Here is a 20,739-nt window from a genome sequence, read left to right as displayed (position 1 = left end):
GGAACTCTGTCCCAACATCCCTGATGCTTTGTGATTTATACTTAGCAGGACTGTGAGTCTGCTCCCAAGGCGATGCTGTGGCGTTTGGGGGAGTTTTTACCATAGAAGGAGAAGAGGGGCTCAGCGATGATTTCCTGTGGGAGGGTTCTGATTTCTCTCACTCCTCTTCTGATTCACACTGTCTCTATTTGTTTCTCTCTCTGTGCTCTTCCCTTCCGGTTACTCTGCAAGAGGCTTTATGTATTAGTGTAAATAAAAGACTGAATAAAGTATTTGCTGCAGTGCATGTCGTTTTCTGATGTATTCGGAAAACCAAGATGCTGGAACGTGTGTTTGAACTTTTAAAGGCCATCAAATTCATCGCATGAGAGTGATCACATCAACTATCAGAAAAAGTGAAAACAGTTTCTTTCTTTTGCCAATAAAACATTTTATATAATCTTTTATTTGATGCTATGAAGGTCTAAAACAGCGGTGTCAAACTCAATTTCATTTTGGGCCATATAAAAAAATCTGAATGTTCTTAAAGGGCCGGTTGCGCCACAATACATTAATAAAACCAATTAAATTGTTAAAATATAAATAAATAGCTGTTCCTTCGTTCCTTCAGGATTTTGTTATTGCTTTAGTGTTTTTTTTGCAATCAAAATTGCACATTTTGTGGTGCCAATTTAGAAATGTTTGTCAGGAATTTTTACAATGTTTGTGCTAATGAATGATGTTACATGTGACGTTTTATTATTCGCCATATCAATTATGAGCTACAGCTTGACATCAAGTTGAGGCTGAAGGCAGCAGGCAAATTTTTGAGAAAATTTTCAGTAAAATAAAAAAAAAATGTGGAGATTTGTTGATTTGATTTTGTGTGAATTTTGCAGATTTGTGAAAAACTGGAAGAACTTATTGTTGTAATTCGGAGTCTAGGGGGCCACATAAAAAGCTATGGCGGGTCACATTTGGCCCCCAGACCTTGAGTTTGACAGATGTGATCTAAAAGAATCCCAGTATAATTCCTAAATGAACCATCCTCCTGCTGCCTATACCAGCTTATTCTTCCAGGTTTGTGGTGAGGCTTATCATCACTGAGTCAGAACTAAACGAATAGTTAAAATATTTATTTAAATGGGGTTTCATTAACTATTTAAAAATTGAAAGGTGGGTTTTGCATGAAAGGCAAACCCTGATTTAGATGCTAAAGCAGCTTATTTTGAACAGCATCTCCTGCATCAATCCAGAGTCAAGACCGACTCCTCTTGAGGAATAAAAAGGGCCAGGCTGATGAGAGATGTCAGAGTCAAATGTGATTTGAAATTATTCCTTGGTTTTGTTTCCTTGTAATTTTCATATTCAGGCAGAGCAGACAGGCTCCCAAGCAGGTTAGGACCGCCTCTGAGTCCCAATAAGTGGAAGTTTGTGTTTGTAATGTGTCATATAAAAAACACAGCTCAAGAGGTGTGATTACTTTGTAAGATGCTGTAGTTTTTACTTTTGTTTTTCTTTCCAGTTTCTCTTGTGGTCTGACATTAATCTGCATAAAAAGACCATGAGTTTAGTTTAAAGCATGCTAAACTTTCCATGTTTTCTGCATTTGAAATCACAGAACATAAATCTAAATAAAAGCCTGTCATCCTGCTGGTAATTAGCAGGATCCTAATTGCAGAGAATCGATGGTTTGTGTCTCTGCAGCCCGGCTGTATGTGTCTGCTGTGGATCACATTCAGACTGCATTCGCCCCCAGACTTTCTTTGGCTGCCTCATTTTTCCATCCAGCTCTTTTTCATTCAACAGTAGAATGAAAACTATGTCGTTTTCTAACCAACTCTGGTATTAACATCAATTTGAACATTCCTGAGTTGGAGCACAGGCGTATAGATGCTCTAAAGAGAAAGGGAGAGAGGAAAGAAAGCAGTTCAGTACCAATGTGAATAACTTTCTTGATGCGCATTAGCTCATTTCTTATCTGTTGCTCCTCTCCAAACAAGGGCATTAACCGAGCATTTACTTCGACTTTTTTTTTCCTCCAAAGACTCCTCGAGAGGTAAAGTTTAGATTAGGGAGTGAGCGGAGGTGGCGGGTGCACAGTAAATTCTGCAGGAGTCAAGTCGGGGAGTGGCAGAAGGGGTGAACGGGTGGGAAAGGGCCGTCACTGGGGACTGGGGCTGCCTCCAAACCTCCAGTCAAGTTTAAAGCTCCACCGACTCTCACTTTGCATCCCTCCCGTCTCTCTCCTCTCCATCTGCAAGCCGCTCTCTGCCGTCAACCTTGCACTGATTCCTGTGAGGCATCTTCCTCTGGAGGAGAAAACAGTAATAAGTTTCCCTTTTTTCTGAGCCCTGCAGGACACAGAGAGCCGACAGCCAACATGGAGGCCATCAAGAAGAAGATGCAGATGCTGAAGCTGGACAAGGAGAACGCCATCGACAGGGCAGAGCAGGCCGAGTCCGACAAGAAGGAGGCGGAAGATAAATCCAAGCAGGTGAGGTGGTCATCTCCTTTATTAATGAGCCAAAATGCCAAGATTACTTCATTTTGTCTCACTAAATCTCTAAATAATAAAAACCCAGCATGGAAACAGAGGGTTTTCAATATTTTAGATAATGAAAAACTGGAAAAATATTTAATAATCGTGGGTTTTTGTACAAATTTATGGTATTTTGAACCTGTTGAAATCAAGGAGGTGTGGTTTTAAGTCACATATAAAAAGACATTTTTCCCTTGTCATAGATGAAATAATCTGCCACCAGCTCATTCTTTATTAATATTAAGGAATTATTTACTTCAGACAAACTCCTGAAATGTTATTTATAAGTTCGTTTTAAAATTTACTAAGATCTTAGCACTCTACTTAGTAAGATTAAATGTTTTTGCACTGATAAAACAGATAAACAAAGATTTTTAAAAAATAGTTGATTTATTTGAATTTTAAGTTCCACTGACAAACTAAAGCTTAATTTAAAAATCTAAATATGACTATTATTTTATTTGGGTTATGAAACAACAAAGTTTGAGAGAGATACTATAAAGATCTGAAAGTAAATAATAATTATAATAACAGGGTGGTTTCCATAGCGAGTAGCTGATACTGATCTCCTTTTGGCACGTTGAATGTGCAAATGCAAATGGGAATCCATCTTGAATCCAATATGTGCTGCTGGAAGCTACCCTCTTCAGCAGTGAGTGCGTTCTCCTTTTTCACCAAACTTCACTTCGGCACACTTTTCTGAACCGAGGTCAGAAGAGAAAACATCGCAGATCCCAAATATCCTTATTTGGTGCTGCAGCACAAGAGCCTCGTAGAACTCGACGTTTCTAAGCCTCTAACCTAATGACAGCGCTCTTATCCCGCTTGACATAAACAAAGCAGAATCTGGACATGTAATGGGGCATTTGAGGTTTCTAAATAGAGGCAATTATTGCACAGTTGGAGACGGTGTTGTCTCTGTGGTTCAAGGGGAGGAATGCTGCAGAGAAGAGGTTTGCAAAGCATTAAAGCAAGTGGAAAGAATCCCTCCATCCCTCTGGAGGCTACTTCCCCTCTTCATACCCTCTCAGCGAGCTCCAGGCGTGACAGTTATCACTGACACTGCACATATGGACCCTCATCATGTCTTAGACATTAGTGAGCAGTCAGCATGAAATCCAAGAAGATCATACAGAACTCTTGGGTTTGTTTAGCATAGCCGGGATGCGAGTGGAGCAAAGAGACACTTTCTTTGCTATTCTTGGCAGGACAAGTCGAACACCAGGGTGCCGTCTGACTGACGGAGAGCTCTGAAAATATACAGAGTCCAACATGCACTGTCAACATCCACCACACAGAGGATCAGGCTCCGTCTCCGGCGGTAATTAGAGGAGCGGGTCACCCAAATTACACAGGAATTTGGAAAATTTCAGGGTCTCTGGGTGTCTTCAATGGAAATGACCCAGTTTCTGCTTATAATCCAGAGACACGATGAAGAACTGTTGACAGCATGGTAAATCATCAGCAGCAGCAGCGGAATCGCTTTGACTTTTACTCATGCAATATATGAACTGCAGCTGGATGAGGATGCCACATGAAAGTCTGCAGGCATTCTTTGTTTGTTTTATTAGGGGATGCATCCTAACGATGGGCTGGTTCAGATCCAACTGGAGGTTTATTCAGAGGATTCTGCTGTAAGCATCAAGTATAAAAATTACAACAAAAGTTCATCGCGTGACTCAAAAAAGTTTTCACCTTTGATCACTTCAGTGTGTTTTCCCAGGATTTTATGTGAAAAAACTGAATCTAAATCTGAAGTAGATTGATTATTAGTTTTCAAAATTGTTTTGCAAATAAAAATCTAAAAAGTGAGGCATACATTTGTATTCACCTCCCAACAGTCAGATTTCCCCAGATAAAGTGCAACCACTAAAATGTTGTTTCATGTTGTTTTTGTCAAAAAAACAAAAAAAAAAGTTGTATGGTCTCATTAAAAAGCACTTTTCAAGATTTGCAGCAGATTCCCAGTTGGATTTAGATTAACTTGGTCATTTATTCCTGAATATGCTTCAATCTATCCTTAACCAAACTTTTAAAATGTTTAAAAAATATATTTTAAAAGAATGAATTAGACATGTTTCCATCTTCTGGTTTTGAGCAAACCAGGCAAAGCGTAATTTAGTCAGATATTGACTTTATGGATGGCTGTAATAAACAGGAAGTAGAGGTTGGAGATGAGCCACACGTTTCAGAAAAACAGAGAGAGGTTTTCAGGAATGTGTTTTTATTGGGCACGTGTAATTATGCTTGAAATTTAATTTAATTGAGGTTAACTTATTATTCAAACATGTTTCCATTGCCACTTTTAGTGCATTTGCCCTTTTTCAGAAAAGCCAAAACCTTCTTATTTAATAAGCTGTTTCATATTTAGCTGTTTCATCCTTTTCTAATGTGATAACTTCAAAATGCGCATAAAAAACTTAGATGGAAACACAGTTAGTGTAGCTCTGGAAGCATGTTTAGGGTCATTACTCTGCTGGCAGGTAAATGTTCAGGGATTTCTCCCTGCATTTCCATCTTCGGGTTGTTTTTTATCAAATCATCTTGTTTATCTTTTATCATTTATGGTTTAAAAACTTCTTATCATAATAAGAATTTTTATTTATTGTTGTCTTGAAACATTTAAATTAATGATGTTATATAAAAACAGCATTATATATTCATACTGTTTTCTTCACTGTTCCATGAAAGCATCAATAAATGTCAGGAAAAGTGAAAATATGATTAAAACTTAGTGATATAAATCACCCATCTCTAAATAAGTGGAGTCCTGAAGAATCTTATTTCAGATGGAAATGTTTTTCAAGAGCAGTATTTGTGCTGTGCCATTCAGTTACAGCTATATGTTTACCTAAAAAAGAAGTAATAGTTTTTATCTTCACTTTAATGATTAATAATACAGTGTCAAAATTTTAAGTCTGTGTCTCCCACCTCTATTTCCATCCATCTACAGCTTCTATGTCCTCAACTTTTCAATTGGCTGCACATGATTTCATTCAGTAATCAGAGTAAATGTGAAAAAAAGCAAGCCACACTTTTCAGATTTAAATCACATAAGTCACAATAGTTTTCGGTCTATTCTTTCACTTATGTGCTACTTTTTGTTGGTTCATTCTATCACATGAAATCTCAATAAAATAAACAAATGTGTGTTGTTGTAATACATGATTACTATCAGTACATAATCAAAAAACACCCAAAAAATAAAAAATAAAAACTGTTGTGGTTGTGCCACATTTTTTTCAGTCTAGTTTGCTCAGCAACTTTATAAAACATTTCTTGTACCTCAGCTGGAGGACGAGCTGCTCACCCTGCAGAAGAAGCTGAAAGGAACAGAGGACGAGCTGGACAAGTTCTCCGAGGCGCTGAAGGACGCTCAGGAGAAGCTGGAACTGTCTGAGAAGAAGGCTGCAGATGTGAGTCAACCACAGCGCCGCTCGCCATCTGAAACACATTAATCACACAACACTACCACCGCAGCCTCTGAGTTTCCTCCCTGTACAGTATCGATATCCACTCTCACAGATGGACTTAACTAAACAGCAGCCATCGATTGCTTCAAAACAAAGGAGCACAAGAGACTGAAGTTCTCGTCTTTCTGAAAACCCAGTAAGGTTATTTTGTTAAAGTGACAAAGCAAATAATAATACGTTTAAACTAATGACATTCAGTTACAAAACTAATGAGGTCAAGAAAGAAAGAAAGAAAAAGAATTATGGTAAATTATTGCCAAAAAACATCACCACTACGATCTAAAACTCTATTTTGTGACACTTTAATCTCATATGTTGAGTAATCATCAAATGGCAAACATGAATCTTCGAACGCAGACATTTCTGAGAAGTTACACGTAGCTCGTCGAGGCTGCTAAATGAGCTGTTTCTCAAGCACAGACAAAACTTGGCCGGCCTGTAGCCGAGCAGGAATGTCAGGAATGCGGCTTAAGCAAACAGAGAACCCCATACTGCAGCGTCTAATGAAATCAATGCTTTGGCCTTTTAGGGGCGGGATTTAAAGCTGGGTCCAGCCTTACACACCGCTTAATGGAGGCCAGATTTTAAGGATCAGCAGTGTTTTTCTCTTCTATTCATGTAACATCACAGGTTTTATAAGAAATTGCAATCCAATCAAGAAAAACAGAAGAGTTAAAAAAAAAAAACTGTAGGCGAACCAGCTTTAGTCTTACCTAATGTTTGATTTGCAGAAGAATAAATATGAGGACAAACACAATAAGCCCCCATCAACTTGGATGTATTTTCTAAGACTGCACAAGGTCCGAAATCCACACATTTAATCATAATATTGTTGGGATATTTCTAGTTATAGCCTAATGTTTCCAACCTGGAAACTGAAGAATAACAGCAGCTTCTAACTCTCAAAGGGAAGTGAGATAAGGTCTCAAAGGTCAGAAATAATCAAGATCAGGCAGATGGCATCAGATGCATTCTGTTAACAGTTTTACTGGGATCTGAAGCATGAAAGGGAAAGTGAGCTTTGTTTTTCACTGCATCAAAACTCAGTGAAAAGCTAAAAACACAGCTGCTATGCCAACAGATTACACCAAAACATGACATTTTTCTATAAAAAGACCAGATGATTCTATTTGATCATTAAAATGTATTTGCCAGCACTCAGCAGCTGTTTCTCAGTACATAACTACTATCAGCCTCTTCAAATGAATTTATGGTCACAACATCTAATAGGTCACAACACAGTCAACGGGGAATTCCTAACCTTTCCTCTGAGGATATTTATTTATTTTATTAAATAAAATCAAAATCAAATCAAAATAAATTTTATTTGCATAGCACATTTCAGCAACAAGGCATTTCAAAGTGTTTTACATCATAAAAACACAAAAACAGCAAGTGATTTTATGACTGAGTCATTTTATATCATACTAATAAGAAAAAAGCCAAGAAAATTCAATAATAAAAAGTAGAAACATATAGGGAGAAACGTTATAACTCAAGCATATGTGCAACACTTTTTATTCTATAAATGTTATAATTTACTGCTGTTTTTAATAGAACTGGAGTTCAGCTATAAATGGTTACATTCTTTAATTAAGGGGCAATGAATGAACAGAAAAGGGCAAAATGAAGATTAAAATTAACAATGTTCTTAAAATCAAGCGAGAAATTATGAGAAAAAAAGAAACAAAAGAGAAAATAAAAATTAAACTACAGCTAAAATTAATATGGTACAGTGACAACCTTTTGTTTTGGTTAACTTCCCAATAATTACAAGCAAACCTTCAGTAATTTCCCCAATCGAAGAGGAAACTAAAATAAACATTTTAATCATTAGGAATGAAGGCAAAAATTGTAAAAAAAAAAAATATGAAAAAAGTAAATGTGGCACTTAGGTTTCTAGATGATCAAACGAACATTTAATAATGGACAAATATAGCAAGAATACCTACTATAAATAGATGTGAAATATTTATTTCCTTTCTTCAAGTAAAAAAAAGGAAAAAAAAAACGTCCAAGTCCATCTGGCGCAATGTGAACAAATAGTTGCCAACAAAATCTATTAACTGGTTGTGTCACTACTGGCAGCAGCTGCTGCAGGCAGGAGTTGCAGTATCTGGCAGTCAGTGTTTTACATCACTGTGGAGGAATTTTGGCCCACGCGTTTATGCAGAATAGTTTTAATTCAGACACACAAGCTTTAACGGCCCGTTTAAGGTCATGCTGCAGAATCTCAAGCAGATTGAATCACAGACTGCAACTAAGTCACTCTAAAAATATCAATAACGTTGACTTAGTTTTTATAGATTTTAGTATTTTAAAGATCAAGATGAAAATAATTAATATAAATAACATAATTACAAAATCGGGCAAAAATGAATACTTTTTTCATTATAAAACATATGACAATAAAACTGCAGGTGTTTGTCTGGTGAACTGCAGTTTGTTCTTCATTCAGTGAAGTTACACATTGAGTATCCAGAAATTTCCCTCAAGTAAGAATAGCAATACTTCATAGTTACTCAAGTAAAAGTAAAAAGTGCAACATAGTTAAAATACCCCTAGAAGTACATTGTTCCCAAGTTAGTGTAGTTACTCTCCAACTAAGCTATTCAGTGTTTTTCACATTAGCGCTCTTCTATGGATTCCAGTTTTCTTTCTTATTGTTGAATTATGATCTTAACTGAGGGAAGGGAGGCCTGAAGGGCTCTGGGTTATTTCTCTGTGCTCTCTTAGAGTAATAATTTTGAAAGGCTGTTCAATCCTGGAAACGTTCATGACTGTTCCATGGAGTCCCAAAGCTTTATAAATGGCTCAGTAACTATTTCTATACTGATAGATGTGTTTAATTTGGCTTTTTTTAAAGGTTTGAATTTTAGATAGGAAATAAGGAGACAGATGACTGTATAGAGGACCAACAGCCTTCACACAGAGGTTGAACATGATGTACATTTAAGCCATATGCTGCCCCAACTGACTTTGTTTCTGTCTGTAGGGACATTTATATGAATCAGTGGATGATGTGTTGAACTTTGAGATAGTTTAGTCAACTTCATGTTGTCAGGCAGGTTCTGTTTCTGAGTGGCTAGTGAAAGTTTGTTAATCATATTCAATTCATGAGCTAATAAGTGAATTTTTTTTTCACATCAGGCCAAGTTGGTTTGGATTTAATGAAAACTGTTCTGGTTTATATTTACTTGGGATATTTTTGACTTTTTTGTTGATTTGAAACATTTGGGTGATAAAAAAGCAAACAGACAAAAGAACTGATGTGGCAAATGCTTTTTCTGTGCATTGCAGTAAAAAAGATGATTAATTGAAATTAAATTAATATTAAAAGTAAAAAGTAATAACAAAACTCTACTTTTTATTAGTTCCCTGAATATTGTGTTTTCTACGGAAGAGGATTAGGGCCACTGAAAAAAAGTCAGAATTCTGATGTTTATCTGAATTCAAATTTTTTCCCAGAATTCTGAGGTTAAAGTCAGAATTCTTGTTTTTTCTTCTCCCCTGTGGTCTTCGTTTTCTATATTGTTATATCTTGGCATATTTCAGCATTTTATAAGGCCTGTAGTCATTGTTGATTTGGGAAGTTCGGGTCCTCCATAGCAGAAGGACGCTGAAGAGGTCGCTGAAGGAATGTCTTGCCGCCCCCAACATGGCTGCGGGTCATGTCTGCAAACAAATCAATTTACATTCCAAGGCACAGGTCAACAACCCCTGTTGAATGGGATTATCGCAGCCCCACCCCTCTCTCGACCCTCCCTCCTCCACTTTCTTTCGGAAAATGTTTTGATTTCAATAAAGTCCTCAGGTATTGTTCTCGCTTTTTCACTTCAGCCAGTTTCACTATGAGGCAACCACATTCAACCACACCTTAAACCAGGCCTGCTTGTTCTTATCTCACTCTTCCTGTGATCTGAGCAGGAAAATGCACCTTGTTTGCCTTATAAGTCCATAATAGAAAAGCCAAACTTCCACTCCTTTTTTTTCTTTTGGTGAGGAAAAAGCTCCGTCCCTTCCCCTCCTGAAGCTCTGATGTCATCCCAGACAGGCTTCTTCACCGGGATTGGAGGATCTCGTCATAAATTTCCTGAAAACTCCCGGCCCATTTTTTTTCTCACCCATCCCATCGTCCCCGACTTCCTGCCCGAGAAAAAAGCTGAAAACTTCGCTTTGCCATCTCTCTTTTAGCCCCTCTTTTTAAAAAGTTCTTTTTGGAGTTTGAGATAACAGCAAATAATCGCAATCATGGAGATGGTAAAGAAGAAAATCCAGGCTCTGCAGCAGCAAGTTGATGAGGCAGAAGATCGCGCACTCGCAGTACAAAGGGAGTTGGATACAGAACGGGAACTGCGCGAAAAAGTGAGATCATTTATCATTTTCACCTGATTAAGCCGTATTGTCTTGTTATTTAAACTTAAAGTAATATTTTTTTTACGAATTATACTCCGGCAGACATACGCGGCAATGATACTCAAAACGCATAAAGTATCCTAAAAAAGCTGTCCAGATGTACATTTGTTTCCTTTTCACGCTGTTTTGCAGTGATTGAATTCAGATTATAGTCGTTAGTCGGGGACTTTCTTTGCAGAAACTTTCTTTGTAGGGCTGTGTTACCTAACTTTCCACCCGCCCCATATCCACGGAAACACGCTGAAACGCTTCCCCGGTGTGGCTTATAACCAGAGATGCACCGATCGGCGTTTTCAGGCCGATACCGATTTTTAATTGTCCTGGAGGTCTGCCTGATTTCAATTTTGACCAACTTTAATTTTAAGGACTGTAATGAAGAAAATATGCTGCGGGTTGTCTGATAAAGACAGTAGGTTTGAAACTGTAAATAAATCACAACATTTCATTTATGTATCATATCCTAACCCTTACCTGACTTATTAATAGACTCAGAACAGTGCATCAAAGTACATGTTCTTAGATATATATTTACAGAATACTGTAAAGATGCATTTACAGTATTCTTAGTCTTCATTAATGTAATTTAGGAAAAAATAATCCACAATGTGACCTGCTGAGATAAAAGGAAAATTGGCTAATTCAGATCTCTGGCCCATTGACTAGCATATTTATTGTGTTGTGCTGCTTTTACTGAGGAAATTTTAGTTTTCAGCCATTTACAGCATTAGCATGAAACAAATTAGCTATAATTGTAGAGCTAATGGGGTGTGACTATACATCCAGCTTTTGTGATAATTGTCTAATATTGGGTTTTTAAGGAATGTGATGACTTTTTAGCTGTATTTTGAGAAATGCTGAAAGCCCTCCTTTTGTCATTTTAGCTAATAAAGAAAAGGCTTTGAAAATCAAAAACCGTGTTTTAAAGAGTATCTGGCCATCTTGTAATTATTTTTCAGATTTTAGAGATGATTAAATAGTCTTTGAAATTACCCTGCAGTTTAGTATCCACAGGAAGTCGCAGATGCTAACTAGCCTTTTAGCAGCTAACAGTTAGCCTGTTGTAGCAATCTCACAAAGCTTACAAAACACACAAAGTATCTTGACACAAACCAAACAACAATTTAAAACCAGTAAAGAGATACTGGTCATTTCCGCCTTTTCGTAACTGTATCGGTTCGTTTTTTTTTTTTTTTTTTTGTTCATGCGCAACTTCTCAGTAAAACTGGGCCGGTCCACTGACCAACTGTGGGGCGTTTTGTATCAACCATGTGTCCATTTCTGCCCTCTTTGTAACCAAACTGCAACTCATTTAATCAGATTATGCTCAATCAGCTTCAATTAGATGTTAGATTTGAGCATTTTATGACAATTTACCTACAACATTCATTTAAATACTCGACTGCAATCCAACGCTATACAAAATATTTTTTCGCGGTAACAAACTAAACTCAAGAATGTCTTCTAAAAGTCAGCTGTGTTAAAACAACAGGGCAGCAGCTCAAAAACTACATCCTTTAATAACTAAGTCTTAAACATAAAAGGTGTCAAGTCTAAACCACTTATCTTCATAACCAGGTTCTGTAATAATAGTTTAGCATTTTAATGTAGAAAAATCTCATTCCATCCCTAAAGTTTCATAGTAGTTCAAGTATATTCATCATTGCTTTAAGCAAATATCACTCAAATTGAAAACGCAGAGGAGAATATTTCCATAAGAAGGAACTGGAGCAGTCCACAGTGAACTGAGACTGCTCCAGTCTGCGTTAATTCATCTCTGAAGTAACTGGATGGTGGAATAACATAAATTTAACCATGTTCTGGTTACGAGTAGGATTTATTTTGTTCTCAGTGACCAGATTAATGGCATGTTTGAGTTGTTCCTTCAGTGACAGCTGGGAATGACTTCACCACCAGTCTAGCACAATCCAGTTGCAAGTTGGTAAAACCAGTCAGAATAGCAAATTATTGCAGTGATTAGTAGCTTTTGTGAAGCAAGGCATTGATTGTGTATATCCTTAAATTATGAGAATGTTTTCACTAATACAGTGTGCCATAAGCTTAACAATAAGAATAATGAAACATAAATAGTTTATACTAACAACTTTCATTACTTCCTTTAAGCTCAGTAGCTATTTTAGTTGCGGAAGTCAGGTTTGCTTGGACACTTGTGACTTTTCAAGTTGGAATTTCAACTTAAGGGATTGTTCTTGTTGCACCAAAAAACACTTAAGAGCTCAGAAAACCTGACTTTAATGCATTAGGAAAACACAACACTGCTACTAGCAACACAAGTACAGCAACGTGTGTATTTCCTTCAATATGTTACACTAAAGGACAAACAGGGATTTTACATGCAACTGTGTAAAAAAGAAGTATGCTAGACATGCAATTAACTGCAACTTTATCTATGTTTAAAGTGAATCGCAGCCATATTTGATGCTAAACATGGAGAAAGCTAATGCCAGGGTTCTGCTGAGCAGCATGGCACGGGTTGGTGTGGTTTGGTACGCCATTTTGTCTGTTTCCATTAGAAAAGTGGTCCAAACAATTGTACATCCATCGGACAAAGTGGGGTTCAGTTAGGTGGAGCTGATGGTGTTACAGTCCATTGATTGGGGGATGGATACTAGTGCGTTAGGCTTTATCCTGACAACGCCGGACCATAAAATAGAGCCTTATTGCTCAGCTGAAACGAGGCATTCCCATTTAGAAATCCAACTTTCGATTAAAATTATGATACAGATCTAGAAAGTCCAACTTTATAATCCAAAGCGAACGCACCATCGTAACTTTGTAATACAATTTAACATGTTCAAACGCTACAAATTGTGGAGCATTGTTTAGTACAGCAGCCATGTTGGATTTTGAAGTTGGATTGGGAAGAAACAACCATCTTTCTCCTGGAGATTGGACATTTTTTTCTTTGATCCTGCAATATAATTAACAAAAAGTGTTTAGTTTGTATTCTGTCTTTTATGATGCATGGGGAAACGTCCAATCTCAAGTAGCACTGTTGTAAAATTTCTTCATAGTATATGAAAAATGTTGTATTTAGTGATGTGATACATAAAGACAACGAATCAGTGGTTAAAGACATCAGGCAAAAGTTTTACTCCAGCTTTGTTAGACATCTAACAAGTCTTTTGTTCCCCTCGTTTCCTTTGAGTCTTTTTTTTTTGACTAAACACCATTTGACACAAAGCCTCCCTGGAAATGACGAGCTTATAATCCTTCCTCCTCCTCTTTAGCCTTTGCACAGGAAAGAGAGAACAGACACGGTTATCTGGGATATCAGGCGGACAGGAAACAGCCTGTAAAGAAGCAGCAGAACCAGCTGAAGCATTTCAGATTTGTTAGGGTTAAATTGTCTCTCCGTTTGCCAGCGTCAGCACTTCTTTTTTAAAGTGTCTGTTCAGCAGCTTGTTACAGCTGCTAAAGGTGAAACCGATTGCTCTTAAGAAAACAGAATGGAGATAATTCATTATAAAAAAAAATAGAGCAACTAACTTGGACCGTTAAGAGACATCATGAGATTGTCAAGGTACAATAACCATTAGTTAAAAATACCATAATGTCATAGCTTGTCTGGTTCATATGCATCTTGTAAGAGAAGGAAAACGTAGATCAACCAGCATAGATGACGCAATTATATCTGTTGCTATTTTTTATTTTAAACTAGGGATGATCAAACTCCTCCACACCCTTTACTAGACACAGTTAGGCAAAAGAAAACCTCTCTACCATCATGGCACCCTGGGCAGAGAGCCACAATGACCACAAGACCGTCACTGACAGGAACAATATGACGAAAACAGTTTTGAAACTGTAACTTTTAAAACCTTGGTATGCTTTGATACTGGTAGCCAGCCTAATCATGTCCTAGTTTGTTCCTCATTTTGGATTTCTGCTGAATGCATGTGATGTAATCTTAAAGCAGAGGAGTTGAGGCCTCTCACACCTCGATGCAAGTCAAGACAGACCACAGTCAGGCTTGTATTTGCTGGAATGGAGACGTCTTCATGCCGGAAATCTAATCAGCACAAATAAAGCTGAGTGTCACTTTCCCAGTACAAAATGTGGCATTAGAGGGAAATTTAGATAAACTGTAACATTTCTGTACATATTCTAAAACCCAGCCCGAGCTTTTTACATGTGGATGTTGGCCATTTGTGACCAAATTCCTGCTATCGCGAATCGACTCTGAGAGAATGACTCAATATCGACTTGTGGATGTCTTCAGGTTTAGACTCTGGAGTGTGAAGTTTGATCGCTTAAGTCAAAACAGCCACGAGTTTATTGCAAAACACCAAAATGTGCTTCTGAATGAAAATCAAAGCCCTAAAGTTCAGTGGAAAACAATTTGACAAATCTAATGGGATTCAGAAGTTATGAAGTTCTAAAGTAGAATATTTTGATGAAAAAGTACAAACCTCTTGTGCTATACATCATTTTGTTCTTATACTTAAAATTTGCAGCCTTGAAGGAACAGGTTTTTCAATTTTATGTTTTTCATGGCCTGTTTAGCTCCTTCAATCCATCCAAAATATGTTTTGTTGCAAAAAGCATAGATCATTTTAACAAGACCCTAACAATTACCAAATCCATCAATGCGTTTATCATGTCATTGCAGCTGCATCGTAAATACCCTGCACTGGATGTTGATCCCAGACATCCTTCCAGTTTGTCAGCACCGTGTTTCCTGTCTGACCTCAAACCATTAAGTTTTCTCTGTCAATCTGTCTCTGTGTGGCTGCAGGCCGAGGGTGAAGTGGCCTCTCTGAACCGACGCATCCAGCTGGTGGAGGAGGAGCTGGACCGAGCTCAGGAGAGGCTGTCCACGGCCCTGCTGAAGCTGGAGGAGGCCGAGAAGGCTGCGGACGAGAGTGAAAGGTGACAACCGACTCACATCTCGGACTATTTAGAAGTCTTCATTAGCAGGAAGGTTGTGAGAGAGCAAAATGTGAAAAGAAATAAAAGTATGAAAATAAAATGTGGCTTTCACAATATTTCTCAATATTAAAGTTAATCAAACTTAATTAATGTCAAACTCAAACCCATTTTGGGAGCAGACCTTCAGTAATGTTTGACTGCGGATAAGCTGAGAGGATGTGTGTAAGCTCACCAGGAAGGGCAGCTCTGTTCTGGGATGCAGGTGGTGAGAGACAAACTCTGGCTAAAATAACATCACTGACACACAACGAGTCCCACCACATCCATGTAACTGTTGGTAAACTGGAGAGCTCCTAAAGGGTGTTTTCACAACTGATAGCCCAGTAGACTCGGTTCGATTGAGAAACAAAATGTCAAAATTTTTTACATTTTTAGATGGTGCAGTTCACTTTCACACTGCAATGTGATAAACAAACCAAAGTAATTGAAAATCCTGTTCCCCTCCTCACCTGTGGTGGCGCTGCACCCCGAATCACTGATACAACCAACATGAAAACCTCAGAAGAAGACATGAGCACAACTTTCTTTTTCACAAAATGTAAACAAAAATGGAGTAGTGTCAGATAATGTGGTTGGAGGATTTTTCTTTTGTGTCTAGTGAAAGATCACAAGCCATTTCTCCCGCTAGCCCTGGACATGCACATTTGTTTTGGTTGTATTTACCAGACTAGAGTTCGCATCAGAGTTTAAGTGCACATTCACACCTCCCAAAAGGAACCGGACTTTCTAGACAAAAACACTAGAGTCCAATTAAAGTGGATTAAACAGAGCTGCTGGCGTGAATCCACCCGTAATGACAGACTGCTGCATCCAAAGAGCACAAAAGAGAGTTTTCCCAGATCCTTCCTCCCAGCAGCTAATATACTTTATTAACATAACTTCTCCCAACAATCTAAATAAGTGTTTACATGATTGGTATTATTTGCACACTTTCATGTTTTCTTATAAATAGTCGGTTATTTATATGCACAAATATACATGCACAGTTTTTATTGAATGACCCTCCTCATTTGTTCATTTCTTTTAATCGGAGTTTGTGTTTTTAAATAACTGTACAGTTTTTCTTGTGCTGTAAATTTGCCATTGCTGTACAGTTTTGGTTTTATTTTAATTTTAATCTTTCTGAGAATACACATGCACCTGCATTTTACACTTTAATTCCCTGACTGAGGGACAATGAGAATTATTTTTATTCCATATGGAGAAAACGTATCACAAGTTCATCTGTGTGCATTAATTGTCGTACAATCATTTAATTTTGACTCATTTTGTTTGGACTAGTTGAGTCCAAGCAAAAGAGCAGAAAAGAAGCATTCTTTTCCAGCCCATTTATGAACAATAAAAGGTGCAGACACACAGTCACACCCTTTTATTCTATAAACTCACAAGCAAACACGGACGACAAGATTCTGGGTTTTATAACTTGATCAAACGCAATAAAAAGCTTTAGAGGCATTAATAAAAGACATAAAAATCTGTTTTACAAATCAAACATCTCCTTTAAGGTAAACATCCAAATATCTGCACCATGTTTAGATTTAAACCAAAACTAGTTATCAGAGGTTAAGACAAAACATTACATCCTTTCTAAGACCTTGAATAAAAAACAACCCAAAGTTATTGGCTGCTATTTATTTTGCCAATTTTGTCCTTTATGACGAGAGAATATTAAGAACTAAAACAGAGAAGAAATATTGTTGTAGTAAAGGTTCAGCCAAAATCAGTATTTTTTTTATTCTAACTGTAAGAGCTCCATGAACTTTTTGCTGAGTAACCCTGACATCTTTATCAATTATATTCAAGACAAAGATATTGATACAGTCACAATAAGTAACTCTGACTTTCAATTAAACTCAAAATTATTCAAATCCCTGGCGGATTTAGATTTTACGTAGTCTTTTAATTTTAGGCAAAAGACTAGGTATGAAGTTTATCACAAAAAGCTGGAATAACAGTGGAAACCTGCAAAACGTGGCTCAGACATAAAAAGTCTGATTGCTGTAAAAGGTATACATTTTCAACATATTTTTTTCTCTTTGGTTGAATAAAAAATACTTTTGAATTTAAATCTGCTTGGGATGTATCGAATTTTGGTCTCAGTTGTATAGGGAGTTGTTTTCTTTACATTTGAATCAGTGTTAAGTATCACTTCAGTGGGATGTGACTCTCTTTAACACATTGAATCTGTCTCATCTTCAGAGGCATGAAGGTGATTGAGAACAGAGCCATGAAAGACGAGGAGAAGATGGAGATCCAGGAGCTGCAGCTCAAAGAGGCCAAACACATCGCAGAGGAGGCTGACCGCAAATATGAGGAGGTGCGTGCTCAAACATGAGCTGTTCCCCGAAGTTTTAACAAGCAGATGAGATCTGATTTTTGCTCCTGCCTTCTTCTTGTCTTCTTTCTTTTTAATAACAGGTTGCTCGCAAACTGGTGATCCTCGAGGGTGACCTGGAGAGGGCAGAAGAGAGGGCAGAACTTGCTGAACTGTAAGCTGAAGTGGAACGTATAAAATGTTCACATGTAGTTGCTAAAGTGCTTTCATAAAACAAAATAACCTAAATGTTTTTACTTTGCTCCTGCAGAAAGTGTAGCGATTTGGAGGAAGAGCTTAAAAACGTCACCAACAACCTCAAGTCTCTAGAGGCTCAGTCTGACAAGGTAACAGAGTACACATGCTGCTGCTAAGCACTTTTACAAAATAAGCATATTTAGCAACAGGAATATACAGACTCAAAAAGGCAGATTGCTGAAATATCATTTGATATTTAAAAATTACATCGTCAGACGGAGTAAAATATAAACTTATGTGAAAATTTTGGTATTTTAATAAAAAAAAATACATCATACAAATAATTAATTTGGAAAACTTTTTTCCAAATTAATTTCTTTCAATATAAAACTTTAACAAAAAACTGAAGTTTTGTCTGGTGAATTTTTGGTTAAAACAGTATTGTTCTTCATTCAGTTAAGCCACTCACAATAAAGCTGCACAAGTAAAAGTAAAAAGTATGAGCAATAAAAATACTCCTGAAAGTAGATTTTTTCCAAAAAGTTACTCAATAAAACGTAACTATTTACTAACTGTTTTCATTTCACAAATATCACTTAAAATCTCAATAAAATATGAAAAAGTAAAGGGATATGAATGCTTTTGCAAACTAATACTGATGTAACAGACACAGCTACGTCTTAGCAGCTAACTGGTTAATTTCGTCCTTCTCTGTGCAGTACTCTGAGAAAGAAGACAAATACGAAGAGGAGATTAAAATCCTGAATGACAGACTCAAGGAGGTATATTCACATCTTTCTTTCAGCTGTTTGTATATTTTCAGGCTGTGTGGGGATGACTAATATTTATGCTGGGTTTTGTTCTAAAAAGGCAGAAACCCGTGCAGAATTTGCAGAAAGGACGGTGTCAAAGCTTGAAAAGACCATAGACGACCTAGAAGGTACACCTTGTTTCTCTCCCACTCTTTGCTTTCCTTCTTTATTGAGCGCTCTTGTAAATCTTTAGTTAATAATTAATCTGCTCTCTTTCATTTCTCTCCTTTTCCTCGAACCCGGCCCGTGTTCGGCTCTGAACCCCCTCACCCTGCTTTCTTCTCTGCCATTCCCACTTGCAGACGAGTTGTACACTCAGAAACTGAAATATAAGGCTATCAGCGAGGAGCTTGATCATGCCCTCAATGATATGAACACCTTGTGAAGCTGCCACTTTATTTCTGTTTTTTCCTCATGTTTTGCACTTTTTCTTTTTTCCGTCTGCTCCTTTCACACTTTGCATCAAACTGAGAAACAATAAAGACTTTTTTTTCTCCTACTCCCTTCTTTACTCATAATTTCTGTTTTCCACACAACATAATTATGTTCCTGAAAGCCGGGATGCTTATGTGATCATGCTGCTACCTTTTCTATTGCAGAGAACCTGTCGAAGGCAAAGGAGGAAAACCTAGGAATGCACCAGGTTCTGGACCAAACACTGCATGAGCTCAACAGCTTGTAAAAAAAAATAAAAAAATAAAAAACCCAAGAAGAACGAACAGCAATGGAAAACAAAAACACCTTTTTTGTAAAAGAATATTTTCTACATGCCATCCATTCTTTGTCATTCCACGTCTCTTTGTCTGTGACTTTTTAACACATGTAGCCAATTTATGTATTTATGGTTCCTTTGTTTCTTTTACTTTTTTAATTAATGGTTTTGGGACCAAACGATCTCAGTATTGGTGCTGGAAATTGTGTTCTAGACCAAAATCTGACAACAAATAAAGCCTGTGATGTCAGTTTCCATGCAGCTTCTGATTAGCCTTCTGCTCTTTTTGGCACCGATGTTAAAGAAAATTGTAAAATTACATCAATTTTCTATTGCTGCTGATTAATCTCACTCTGTAAAACGTTAAAAAAAGAAAAAAAAACCTTTAATTTTAGAACATTTATTCGCTGTGGAAAAAATACCCCATATTATTGGCAGCCATGAGAATTCATATGAAATAAATACAACTGGAAACATATTTGATTCATACTTTACTTCTTCATGTTGATCAATGTCTAGTAACCCAGGACTTTCTGTTTCCCTGGGTTATAGACATAAAAATATTTGGCACTCTTCAAAATGGGAAAGAGAAACTCTCATGCTATTCTGGTGATTATATAAATTGACTTTTATGCTACGTGTTTTTAGAGAGGCCCTCTAAGAAATACTAGTGCCCATTGTATATAAAGTCAGAAATTGTGACATGGGGTTTAAATATCAAAGATTTAATGTTAGCTCCAACTACTACGTCAGCGACTTCGGCTCACTACGTATCCATAGCAACCATCGTCTAGCTCCAGCTAACTGGGGTTGCTGTCATATTTGGAAAAATACATTCCCATTCGAAGGTATGTTGGAGGATGCTGCAGAATTGTTAGTCCTCCAGAGATGTTTAAGAGCCTTATTTTCTCACTACAGGATGTTTTTGAATAGAAATCGTTTGGGACTACTAAAAACCTGAAAATGGCTTGTCATTGGTTCTTTCAGGGGGATAACAATCCACAACATTGGTGAAAATCGACATAAAAATGAGCAGAGAGTAAAAGAGACGACAGGAGTCTGGATGAATGTGCAGAGGAGTGGTCAAATATATTTCTCCTTTTGCTCCAACCTAGTGAAATGCTATAGGGATAAGAGCTGTCATGATTGCAAAAGAGCCTTGTGCAATAAATTAATAGCTTGGGTGTGGAGGTTGCTGGAAGTGTTGGTATCCTGGAGACAATTTCAGCACTCACTTTTAAGGGTTAGTAGAAAAGGGGCAAGCACAAACATGCTTTAGTTTCATTTTGCTGCATGAAATCAGTGAATTTGTTTCCCCAAACATTTCCATATCCATAGAATCA

General features: G+C 37.3%; 1 protein-coding gene across 2 annotated transcripts; it reads left to right on the top strand.

Moving 5' to 3' along the window:
- Positions 1-2,339: 2,339 nt before the first annotated feature.
- LOC106914771 (tropomyosin alpha-4 chain-like) lies at positions 2,340-19,874 on the top strand. Of its 2 annotated transcripts, XM_014981800.2 has the most exons (9): positions 2,340-2,476; positions 5,812-5,937; positions 15,167-15,300; positions 17,560-17,677; positions 17,779-17,849; positions 17,946-18,021; positions 18,592-18,654; positions 18,743-18,812; positions 19,284-19,874. In XM_014981800.2, the coding sequence occupies exons 1-9, from the start codon at positions 2,363-2,365 to the stop codon at positions 19,364-19,366; spliced, it is 855 nt and encodes a 284-aa protein (XP_014837286.1). In that variant the 5' UTR covers positions 2,340-2,362; the 3' UTR covers positions 19,367-19,874. The 2 variants fall into 2 exon arrangements, with proteins under 2 accessions (XP_014837286.1, XP_014837289.1); XM_014981803.2 differs by lacking the exons at positions 2,340-2,476; positions 5,812-5,937 and adding an exon at positions 10,019-10,359.
- Positions 19,875-20,739: the final 865 nt, after the last annotated feature.

Source organism: Poecilia mexicana, unplaced genomic scaffold, assembly GCF_051168715.1.
Source record: "Poecilia mexicana isolate PSO_F unplaced genomic scaffold, ASM5116871v1 scaffold_17, whole genome shotgun sequence".
NCBI classification, from domain to species: domain Eukaryota; kingdom Metazoa; phylum Chordata; class Actinopteri; order Cyprinodontiformes; family Poeciliidae; genus Poecilia; species Poecilia mexicana.
The sequence above is the reverse complement of the archived record's forward strand: the minus strand, read 5'-3'. Positions and strand labels throughout refer to the sequence as shown.